The sequence below is a fragment of the Cydia pomonella genome, chromosome 13 (assembly GCF_033807575.1).
Source record: "Cydia pomonella isolate Wapato2018A chromosome 13, ilCydPomo1, whole genome shotgun sequence".
Lineage (NCBI taxonomy): Eukaryota > Metazoa > Arthropoda > Insecta > Lepidoptera > Tortricidae > Cydia > Cydia pomonella.
The window spans coordinates 3,579,136-3,591,932 of NC_084715.1; the positions used below are offsets into that span (position 1 = coordinate 3,579,136).

The 12,797-nt window shown below is 37.3% G+C and overlaps 1 protein-coding gene across 3 annotated transcripts in view; it reads right to left on the minus strand.

Moving 5' to 3' along the window:
• Positions 1 to 5,386: 5,386 nt before the first annotated feature.
• Positions 5,387 to 12,797, minus strand: part of LOC133524003 (serine-enriched protein) — a 41,836-nt gene continuing 34,425 nt past the window's right edge. For 2 of the 3 annotated variants that reach the window (XM_061859761.1, XM_061859762.1), the window contains 4 exons: positions 8,891 to 9,048; positions 7,092 to 7,223; positions 6,332 to 6,514; positions 5,387 to 5,558 (listed from right to left, as the gene is read on the minus strand). In XM_061859761.1, coding sequence (XP_061715745.1) covers positions 5,394 to 5,558; positions 6,332 to 6,514; positions 7,092 to 7,223; positions 8,891 to 9,048 — 638 coding nt within the window. In that variant the 3' untranslated portion in view covers positions 5,387 to 5,393. The remainder of the gene's footprint in view (positions 5,559 to 6,331; positions 6,515 to 7,091; positions 7,224 to 8,890; positions 9,049 to 12,797) is intronic. The other variant, XM_061859763.1, reaches the window with a different exon arrangement.

Sequence of the window (12,797 nt, forward strand, 5' to 3'; positions counted from 1 at the left end):
TACAGTACATATGACCCTTTAAATTTTCGACATAATTACATAATGTGCTAATTTACGCACTAGTGCGGAAAATATGCACCAATATATAGGTACTGTAAATATGTTTAAGTTATTAGGTTGCCAAAATTACTGAAAACCGGTACTTGAGAAAAAGTACGTACAGTAATACATATCAATCATAAAGACGTTAAGAAGGTTACTGGATATAATGCACACATAAATGTAACTTAATCTCTTTTAAGTGATAAATAAATAAATGAAACATTTGTACATAATTATACTTGAAGATCTGAAAGTAATATTTTAAATAACAATAATTATACCGATATTTAAGCGTAAAAAAGTGGAAGAAATGAATTAGGTAGCTGGTATTTATCATATATTGATGACAATAATATATTTATTTCATCACTCCACAAATTACAACAGCGATTGTGGCTTGGGATCAATATAAATATACTCCGATAACATTGATTGATAAATGAGAAACGTAAACTTTTATCAGTTGAATGAGAAGAGTTTGTAAGACTGGTAGAATACCTCTCAATTACTTTTATGGAATCATTAAAAGAACAAAAATAACTTACATTATGTGTTCATGCTTGCGCCTGTATATATTGTCTTTATGATTTCAATAGTATATTGCGTAATAAGGTCAACAAGAATTTACAATCAAGTGTTAATTAAGCCCGAAGCCAAAGGTCAGAGCTTAATTAACACGAGTCCGTAAATCTTGTACCGCCCGTGGCACACACAATGTTTTCATAACACTTGTGAAAAAAAAAATGTGTAAGAGAAATAATTCTTAAATACGGTGACATTTCAAGCAATCGTCCGCCATATTGTAATTTTTGACAGGTTAGGCTTCGAAGCCATAGATCCATCCGCCATTCAGCCACGATTGAAAATTGAGTAGGTAAAAATATTTTAAACTGCTATTAAATTAAATGTTTTTCAACATAGCCAAAACAAGTAAGTATATATTTTAAAAGTAAAACTCATTTATACCTCCTTGCGTTTGGAAGAAGGAGGTTCCAAAGAAATTGAGTAAATAATAGAAAAAACAATATGCATTACGAAATAAATAAGAATATTATGCCCGTGGGCATAATATAGCTCATTCCATCTCAGTAAACTGGCATACAATAAAACCGTTTACGAGCAAGTGTGATGAAAATAAGCTTTAATATATTGCGCTAACGAAGAACCGTTTCTTACCGAAGAACCGTTTTCCGTGCCAGGACCCCCTGGTCCAATGCGTCGCCTGGTTTCGTCGTAAGCGACGTCACAGCATCAACGCTGCGTCGTATTAATTTTTTTGTAACATGCCACATTAAGTGCGTTGTGGCGACGCGGCGCAAGAGACGCAACGCTCCGGTAAAGCTTGGTCCTAATTATTATAATCGACGTTATAAAGATGATGATAACACACGGATCCTCATCATAAAATTAAACATCGGTAATTTCTCAGTAATTCATATGTTATCGGAGTATCATCACACGCTATACGTATATATACAACATTACAAAAATACTTTCAGGTCAGACAATTTTTGTATAACATCGAAAATACATGGTAACCCGTTCATTAACCGTATAAAAGTACAATGAGTGTTTCTAACACTCGAGATTATGTTTATGGGCCATATTATATAAAGTTGTACGTACGGACACGGACACTATACTTTATTTTCATATTTGGAAAGTTTAATATTATTTCTACTCAGATTCACGCGTTCCTTTGATCAAAAAAAGTGTACCAAGATTTTTATTTCTATTCGGTGACCATGTTTATAGACCTTAAAATTAGGTACTTTGTATAACGGTAACTGAATGGAAGAAACGAAAAATGTTGGAAATTTTTGAAACTTTTTTTTCCTGTTAGGAGCTTACTTGTGATTTAGAGTAGAAATAATATAAAAAATAACATAAATCAGCGGTTTTGACTTATTTCAAGTGTTAATAATCGTACTTGCTATAACTGTTCCAAATTTTAGGTACCTACTCGTACGTCAAACGGTCTTTGAGAAAAACGCATTTAAACGATTTGCAAGATCGAACTGATCTCATAAGAGCTCCGCAAACAATTTTATGCGGAGCTCTAAAAATCAAGAATTTGAAAAAAGTGTAGTGTACAGCTTTAAATAAAATGGTCCTTATAGCCAAAACGACATCAAATGTGGAGAAACGAGACAACAGGCACATTCAATCCATAATATAGTTTGGATTTATATCAATACAATGTATAAATAACAACAGATATATTTATTTAATTTATCTCCTCGGTCGGCAAGCGTCAAAACTACTTGTTAAAAAAATGGTGTAGTGGGTTTGGGAGTAAAATTTGGTTCAAGTTTTACTACACTCAACAAAATTCGGGGTCACTTTCATACGAAGTTGAATTTCCATTATTTTGACATTCAAAGACGTCACTGACGCGCGCGGCCAGCGGCCACACCCCAATTCGGGCGTTCAAAGGGTTGAAAGTAGATAAATGGTAGGATTCGTGGCCTATCCGTAATTTTTTTTTTCAAAATGGCGCCTGCCGACCGACATGTGGTCTGCGATGGACCGATGTTTTTTTATAAGACAAGTGACTCTTTTTTAATGTATTATATAAAACTGTGAAATTAAAATTATAAAAGAAGAATCAAATGCTAATATTATTATAGCCAGTTATCCAAATATAAACAGACGATTAGAAAAAATGAGCCTTTTAATGAAAATCATTATTCTATTAAAGCATAGATCATTAAGTAACTCTTTATTTTTTGATGAAATTCAAAACTTTGTGAATACATAAAACAAAAAATATGTAAATTACTTTTTCAAAAGATACCACTGACTATTTACATATTTTACACGGAAAATGTATTATTAAAATTATGTTGAACTTGTAAAATTCAGATTTGAAAGCCACATGGAACAACTACCGAAACAAATATATTTTAATGAAAAAAATATATATTTACAGAAAGAAAAAAAATTTCGCAAAAGGTCAGGCTGGGCAATCGCAACTACGGCACAAATGCAATCTACTCTAAAAATACAAGAACTGAGTCTAGTGCTAGAACTTAAACCTAAATATGGATTTTGTGACTAGCGAAAGTGTGCCATGAATGGTGCCATTGCCATAAATACGAGTACAAGTGGCTCCCTAGACTCACTTCTTGTATTTTTAGAGTAGTTGAATATGCCCCATGGTTGAAATTGCCCTGGCTAGCCAAATTAATTTAAGTAAATTATTTCCCTTTGAAAGCCACTTTAAAAATAAATCTCATCAGGTACATGTCCAAGTTCTTTTCCCAGTACATGTCATCTTTAAATTTAAGTCATTCTCAATAGAAATGACAGGAGGGTGTTATCTTTAGCATGTCGAGAAGTTGTGTAGAACGCGCTCGGTCTACCCTCATTCGTGGTCGATTTAAGTGTAGTGAAACTAACCGTGATTAATTAAAAACGATTTAAATATATGTTTTAAAATCGAGTTTAATTAAATCAGTTTACTCTTTTTCCATGCAGTTTTCAAATATTCATTGAAATCAGGCAGTCCTTATTAGAGAACATTCAGCTTGCAAGGGTAATTATAATAAACAATAACTTATGTTATAAAGTGAGGTAAAAACATTTTGTTGTTTTCTAATATGATAATAAATAATTTGTTTGACACAGGTTTTGCATAAGGGTCATTTTTTGTTATTATAAGGATCTGACGGAATTTTATATTTAAATTGATACTTTGTTATTATTATGAATTACCAACAACATGCTTAAAACCAGAGTATTATAAACTTTATAAAATATCATACTATTTCTTTTAACATAGTCATGCGCAAAATATTTATTCCCGTTTAATCCTTTGACGGCCAAATATGTCAACAAAGACAACAATCTTCATACATTCCGCGAATGTTCAAGATCAACACCGCACACGATAGACGTGGCGTTCAAAGGGTTAACTAACTAAATTTACAAACGCTGAAATGTATATTTATTGTAAAATTTACTTACTCTGATATGTCATTCACAAATAATTAACACTGACGGACTTCAATTCACAACAAATAGAAACATATTATATTGAGAGTTGTTCGATAATATACATATATTATGTTTTAAAAGTTTTACAGTATTATACAGTACATACATTCATGTCATTCTGTTTAACTAACGTTATCATTATACACAAGCTTGTTTTGGTTTCATTAGATCTTATTAATTCTTATTCAATACCACACAATTTTGACACACATCCTTAAGGAGGACCAGCCCCTGTTTTCATAAGATGAAGATTATTCATTGAAAAGCGTATTCATTGAAGTAATTTTGGCGAACTGTAATATAGAAACGCCGCTAACTAATCTATGCTAGCCTTTCTATTGTGGAGAAAAGCGCGTTTAACCTCGAGTACTCCTACCGCATAACAGCGGCCGCGCTTAAAGGAGGTACTCTCATTGGTCGGGTCTGTCAAATGAAGTATTCGGTGTACTTTCCACTTTTTTCATCACTATTCTGAAAGCGAACGTGTGTTTAGGGGACACAGAGGCTGGACGGGGAGTTTGAGGTGATCTGGGAGGTGGATCGGAAGGCATTTCTGAACGAGTACGCGTTCGTCTTGGAGGATCGCGGGGTGGTGCTGACGACGGGCTAGATGAAGTTAGCTGATTCATTGAAGATTGTTGGCTGGTAGAAGGTATTGCACTCGCTGAAGACAGCTCTTGCGTTCGTTGTGGCTCTTTCGGAGACAAACTTCGCTGTGGAGATAGGCGATTCGGAGACAGACGCCCTGGCGAAGGATCTGGAGTACTCGGTGGTAGCATTAGCGGTGGAAGATTAGCACACGGGGAACCTCGGGAGCCCCGACGCTCTTTCAAACCCATCGGCGGCGGTGGCGACGCAGGTGTCTCATCCTCAGCCGCCGCCACCACCACAAGCGGCTCAGTACGAAGCGACAACGGCTTAGTTTCCCCAGACTCAGCAACAGATTTTCTAAAGTAATTCAATCCGTTCTCTATCTCAGCTAACGCACGTCTTACGAACGGGAAACTTTCGGAAATCTCAGAAGTCGACTTGCGCACAGGGAATTCGGTTTCGCTGTCTCTCTTCTTAGGTCTGCATCGTTCGAAAGTCGGATCACCTGAAGCAGCAGCTTCTGACACTTGCCGCGTCAGCGCCGCATGTTTTATAGAGTCCGATTTAGATCGCGGTTCCCTGGTTTTGGGGGTAGGCGAGCGTCGATCCCCGAATTTCTTACTAGCAGCTCTTTTGATAGAAGAGAAGAGCCCGAGCTTTTCGGGGGGCTTGTCTGGAGGTTTGTCGGAGAGAGGAGCGGTGGGAGCGTTTGAAGGGCCAGGGATGGGTTCAGGCGCGGGACGGGGGAGGTTCCCCTCGCGTTAGTTGTGCCGAGAGTCGGACGACGGGACGTCGCTCGAGCCGGTGGAGGACAGGGTGGTGTTGGACCCGTAGGGGTCGAGCGAGGACTGCACGGACATGGAGCGTCCCGCGCGCCGGACCCGCGCCGGGGACAGCTTGCCTGGGTCTATGCTGGCCGGGTCTGCCTGCAACAAGAGCGTTTTCAGCACTCTAATAAACGTCCTACTTCTAACCTCGTGCACTATTATGCATTATCTAATAACGCAATAAAAATGTAAGCGTACGGAAGCATACATCAGAAAGCGCAATAAAGCTGATGCAATTAAACATTACTTACAAGTAAGGAAAATTATGTATAAATATAAATAAGTCACTATTTTAATGCTGCTGCTATTAATGACAAGAGTGCAATATTATCTAAGAGTGTCATTGCTAAATGTAATTTTATCAAGAGACTTCAAGCATATGGCTCGCCTGATGTCAAGTGATAGAAGCTTTCAATTCTAGGCGTGTCATTATTCGCGTTGTTCTTTAAAACTTGTTTACTCTTTTTGTTGCTCTAATATAATGTCTCCAGAAAAACTCAACCATAGATTAGAAATACCTAGAAGACGTGCGATACGAGACGAAAAAATTAAGCACAATATCACATCATAAGGGGAGTCGGTCTACAAGCTCTTTCGTTGCTTTTAACTCTTGGGTTTATATACACATACTCCACTTACGAGAAGGAGTGAAGTTTTTCCATTCTGACTGTGTCCATGTGACTTACTTATACAAATACGAGAATTCTTACCCTACGTCGGCCTTTCCTGCAATACATTGTATATGCCAGTATTACCCACTTTAACCTACTCCTTTTCTTAAGAGCACTTACCTTTATTCTCTTGAAAAAACCTACACCACAAATTATAAATAGGGCATGGTCAAATGAAGAAACCTAGGAACAATACCGCACCTGATAAGCGAGCGCATTCATGATGATAGAGTACGGCACCAGCCCCAACGGGTGCACCTCACGCATCAGCACGTTGGCCGGGATCTTGTGGAACTGGATGTATTCGAGGAAGTTCCCGATTACTTCCTTCAAGTTGATATTGGGGTTGGTGTCGCAGTATTTCTTGCTCCACATGAGGGCCGCCTGGAATTAATGGTAATTTATATCAATAACGGATAAGTGAGACTCGGTTTCTTCCACCGATTACGTATAGGCGGCTAGCAGCAGACGATGGAGATGGAGCTTAAGAAAACCTGCACTGCTCACAGTATACACATTTGAGTAGAAATTCGAAGGTGGTTGTGAAGTATCATATCCGTGTTTGGGATGGATAAATACTCTTTTATACTGAAGAATAGCATGTGTCCCAGTACTCAGAGTACAGAAAACAAGACGGAGTTTTTAAATAGAGCGCTGAGGGTAGCTACCAGGTCCCGTACTACTAAAAGACAGAGAGATAGGATGTGCTTTACCTGAAAACTAAACTCATCGACTCTAAGCACGTCCCTGGCGAGGATCAGCCTCACGACATGTTGAGGCAGGAGAATGAAGGAGTCCATGTTTTAAGAACTTCGTATCCGTACTCTCGGGACCCGGCGAGAAGCATTAGAGGTATAGGGCGTGAGCTGCGTAAGTTGAAGACGGTCCGGCCTCCGCCACTGAAGAGCTTGGCGTCTTTTACTTTAGTATCAGCTATCTCCGCTTATAAAAGAAGGTCTACCTGAAATTTTGTAAACTCGTCGGCTCTAAGCTCGTCCCTGGCGAGGATCAGCCTCACAACATGTTGGGGCAGGAGCGTGAAGGAGCCCAGGTTGAGGACTTCGTTTCCATGCTCGTCCACGAACTCCAGAACCTGGAACGATTAAATAATATTATAATTATTATGATTCACGACACACGAGTTCTGGCAGACAATAATAAAAGCATTTACTCATTTTGCTATGATATAGGATGCAAACAAGCAGGCGAATGGCCTGATGGTAAGCAACTATCGCCCATGGACACCTGCGACACCAGAGGGGTTGCAAGTGTTGCCGCCTTTTAAGATGGGAGTAGGTACCTAAAGAGAGTGTTAATTAGTTGAAGAATTATTAGTTACTAAGCCGATCTCAGGCTCCCATGAGCCGTGGCAAAAAACCGACACTACGTGAGGAAGATAATGCTCGTAAAGATAATGTGGTTGTATTTAAAAGAAATCTGTGTTTATATCTTAAAATCGACGGTAATTTAGAGGTCGATATTAATCAAACAATTTGCTAGTTATAAACTGTCTGAGTAATAACTGTTTTTAGTTGTTACAGTCATACCAATAACAATGAACTTTTTAATAACAATAAATAAGAATCACGTTTACTATACTCTGTATCTTTAGGTATTTAAATAAAAGTAAACAAGCATATTTTTACATTTTCTGGTTAACATTTATTAGTTAACCAACCAAATACATAACCGTCTGGATCCGTCACTGAACGACCTGACTTTAACCTACATTATTTGATCATGTATGTTTTCATATACCCTCAACTGGCTTAAGGAGCCATTTGAAGGTAGATTTTGTTTACTTTTATTTAAATATCTACAGATTCAGAGTATAAGTACACACACTAGTGCAATATGAGTACATACCTCAATTCAATTAAGCTAAGCACACATCGTTTAGTTCATGTGTTGGCGCCATTTACTTTTATAGAGCGTTGTTTATACTGCCCCGACATACATTTATTCATGAGCTCCGAGGCTATGAATCACTAATGAATGTTAACATAAGGTTCAGATAACTGTGTGAGGTTTCTAGCGTTTAGACATACAACCCGATTCAAACTTTAAGATACATCAAACATTTTCAAAAGATACGATATGGATTGGATATGTCACTGTCAAAATTGTCATTTTTGTTTGAAGAAACGCCGAAAGTTCGAATTCGAAATTCGAATCGGGCCTATAATCCTGGGGGGCCTACCGTGAAAACCAAAAAAATGCAAATTGCTTTCTCCTTTACTCTTACTAAGACGTAATTAGAGTGACAGAGAAAATTGACGAACTTCGATTTTCGCGGTTATTTTTTTTATTTTAGTTTTTATTAAAAAACTGTTCGGCGATTAGCTCTAGTCACACCTGATGGAAAGTGAAAACAGGGCCTAAGATGGAGCTCACCGGTTTAGTAGTAGTCTATTCAATCTTGCTTTAAAGAGACCGAGGTCATATTTATCAGGGAATACAGATGGCGGGAGCGCATTCCATGCTTTAGCCGTCCGTACCAAAAAAGAGGAGGCAAACCGTTCCGTGCGAACAAATGGAACGTTTAATACGAACGGGTGCATTCGCTCCCCACGCCTTGATGTCCGATGATGGAAAGGGGAAGGTGGGATCAGGACCTCATCTTCTTTGGCCGTATGTATGCCGCCAGGGTGATGTGGCTATATCGACCTGTGCTTCAATAAAGAGTGGATAGTACCAAGCTACGAACAAAACCACCAATAAGATGGACTCCTATTAATTAGTTAGTTATAACAAGCTTACCTTCTGCACCAAAGATTTGGTGCACTTATACTGGATATAACGCTCAGCAGAAGCTAGCAAAGCACACACTGTATCCACGGTGATGCAGCACTGGACAAAACCAGCGCATGCGCGACGGAGCTCGTCCAAGCCGTAATAGTCTGCTGCATTCATCACACCTGGAATAATTAAAAAAACATATATTAACATTAAGTTTATCTACACCCTCTATGATGCGTTTAAAAACTTCAAATTACGGCCAGCACAAAAGATAAACTATTTCGTTTATAATAACACATTTCTTATTTGTAAAAATGCTATTATTGCATTATAAAAACGTCGATCTCGATTTAATAATGACATTCAAACTTCGAACTCGCTTTTGAGCTTGTTTCATAAACCCGAACTCGTATTTTAATATCCTTCATTATGTAGCAATCACATAAACTGTTATTATAACTTTATTATCATCAGTACGACGAAAATAATGCATATTTATTTCAGCTGTTATTCATTTTAAATAGAATCATGCTCATTTGAGTTTTCTGTTTTTTTTTGGTTTTTCAAAATAATATTGATTCGCAATCCCTCCAGACCTAATTTTGTCAATTTGGTCATGGTTAACGGCGTATTTTTCCATCAGAAATTTCAGAATTTGCTTTACTTTCAAATATGCGATGCGATAAGTCTCCATAAACGTGTCAAATACAAATACAAATACTTTATTAATAACGCCAAGTTACATGTCAGGTACATTCTATATCAAATTTAAAATTAATTGATATATTATTTGATTTTAATATACACATTGAAATATTCCAGTAAAACATTCAAATACTGACTAGAGAGATTATATCATAGGGAGTTCATAGAACTCGTTTACGGAATAAATTAAATTAAAATTAAATTAAATTATCATTTATTTCAGATCTTTACAATCCATAGATTTTGTTAGTTTATCTAAGCTACGTACCTAATAACTAGTGTTAGTATTTACTAATTACAAATAAACTAAACTAAAAAGTAACAAAACAACGTACAGGTCGCCCAGTCACAACTACCAGGTGCCTCCAAATAAAATACATGATTAAGAAGCCACTAGCGTAATCTATCTTGCGTGTCACTTTGAAATGCTTTGAAGTAGAAAAAATAATTAAAGGTTTTTTTAGAAGAACCATTAGTTTGGCACTGTATTTAGATGAATAATGATATCCTTTTACTAATTATGGGATTGGGCCGGTTACGTCTACCACATGCATCCGGATAGGGCGTAGCCACCAAGTGGATGCCGGTAGCGGCGGGCGGGGCAGGCCCAGGCGGAGATGGTGGAATGACCTGGAGAGCTTGGTTAATAACTGACCGGAGGAAACATAAAATCGGGAGTCGTGGGAATTTTGAGGAGAGGCCTTTGCCCAGCAGTAGAACACTCAATTTGGCCAAGAAAACAATTATAACATCATTTAGTCAATCACTATTAAACTTTCAAATACAACGACAAAAGTCATACTCGTAATAATTTCTTATTGATCTTACTCGTACTTGGCTAAAATGTGTATATTTTTATCTTATGATATTGGAGGCAGGAGCAGACGAATCGCAGGATAGGAAGCAATTAGCGTCACCCATGGACATCTGCAACACGAGAGGGGTTACAAGTGCGTTGCCGGCGTTCTAGATGAACCGCTCCTTTCTTGAAGGTTTGAATGGACATATTTGTCCGGAAATACCGCGGACGACATAATGAAATACCTACGTAAAACACATTCTTCCTCGTATTACCACACGTGATATACGAGCGATGTCGTAAATAAAGCCATTACACAACTTTATTGAGGCTGAGGCGAGTGGTGCTCAAGCCTACTCAACTTACACTTCAACTATTGATTGCCCTGCGTAGCAAGAAATGTTAGAGTGCTTTCAGACTCGATCTTATTTTCTACCCGTGTTGTAGGTTTTACACAGGAACATAAAATAGGAGCAGATGCCAATAGGATCGTCATCTATCAAAAGTATGCTATATATATAGTTTTTACCATAAGAAATACGCGTTTAATACTATTTTCTTATAAATATATGAGATTTATTTTTATTTAAAAATTAAGATCGTACTTTTATTATATGTTTGTCACTTGTCCGCAAATTCGGATCGCCATTTTTTTCATGATGACATCACTACAGCAGAAACAAATGTTCAATTTGCACTTCACATTTGACGTTTCTTTGTTGCTGCATTGCAATTATGACATCACAAGTTCACAAAAATGGCGGCTGCGGAAACTGTATCGTTTAAATTTAAAACCATTTTTCTTTGCATAATATAGCGATGTTATTTTCATGAAATAAAAATACCAGTTGGCTATCAAAGCTATACAAACATTTATAAACATATTTAAAAAAAATTATAATAGCCTTTTCTGTTTCAACATTTTATTAAGATATTTATATATATGTGTTAGAGGCCAAGACACACTTTGGGTCTGTGCGCCAGAGGTGTAAGTAAGTATTTATATGTTTAGAAACTATTTTGAGCAGCAAGATGTTTTCGCGAACACTAATTGAGTGATCGTTAGGGTCGTATCAAAACAAGGTGAAAAACTTCGGAAATTAAATTAGAAATGGCCTTGAAGTAGAGAAGGCTACTTAATAGTAGACAAATTTTTATTAATGGTATCAGTCGATCAGGTTTGAATTGAGGATCAAATGTATATATGGGACCCATTGCCTTAAAGCAATACAAAAGTAACAAAATGTAGGTCAAAGTCTGACAAACGCACTTAACTCCCGAAACGCTTCCTAAAAAAAAGGCAATACTCGTACATTGTGACATCACCATATCATAGAAGCCGTTCAGTGTATGGTAAACATGGAAATTGAGATTTTGTCGGTGAAATATTGCGTTTATGTATATAGTTGCCTTAAGGTATTGTTTTAATGAAATGTAAGAAATTAAATGGAACCATTTCTTTCTCTTTTTGGATGTATAAAAAAAAGTTAAATTTTAAAACTTTGAGGCTTGTATTTTTTTACTATTCAAATATATTTATAAAGTTTTCATCTTACTGTGATAAATTGCTCATTTTCTATCTATTTAACTAGATTTAGTTATAACGTTTCACATGTATCAAAAACCCTATTGATAAAGTTACTGTGGATTCATTGTTGTTGTTTCCCCGTGTTAATAATCAATCACGCTACTTTACATCGTGCAGCGTCGCTCAGCGGGCCAGACAAGGTGAGCCCTTTTTTTATTAAAAACACTGCCACCGCTCTAGTGATCCCGCTATATATTATCTTTAATAAATGTTTGAATTCGGGAACTTTTCCTGAGAAGTGGAAAGTATCTCATATCACCCCAATTCACAAATCTGGTTCGCGCTCCCAAATAACCAACTACCGCCCGATTTCTGTGCAGTCATGTATTCCAAAGATATTTGAGGCGCTTATTCGTGACCAAATGTTTGCTGCTCTTGAAACGTCCATCTTGTCGGAGCAACATGGATTCATGAGAAACAGGTCGACAATAACAAACCTTCTACCATACACTAACTTATTGTTCGAGTCTATGGATAAAAGACAGCAGGTAGATGTAATATTTACTGATTTTAGGAAAGCGTTCGATAAAGTTGACCATCTGCTTCTTCTTAAAAAGCTCGCGTTCAATGGTATCCGCGGCAACCTTCTGCGATGGTTTATTTCGTACCTCTCAAATAGGTCTCAAATTGTTGTCGTCAATGGTTTTGCATCGGAGCGCAAATTAGTCACATCAGGGGTAATCCAGGGATCCATATTAGGCCCACTACTGTATACACTGTTTATTAACGATATGAAACAGTGTTTTAAGAATAGCCATTTTCTTATGTTCGCTGACGATCTAAAAATATTTAAAACCGTCGAGTCTATTGACGACAGTAATCTACTGCAAAATGAT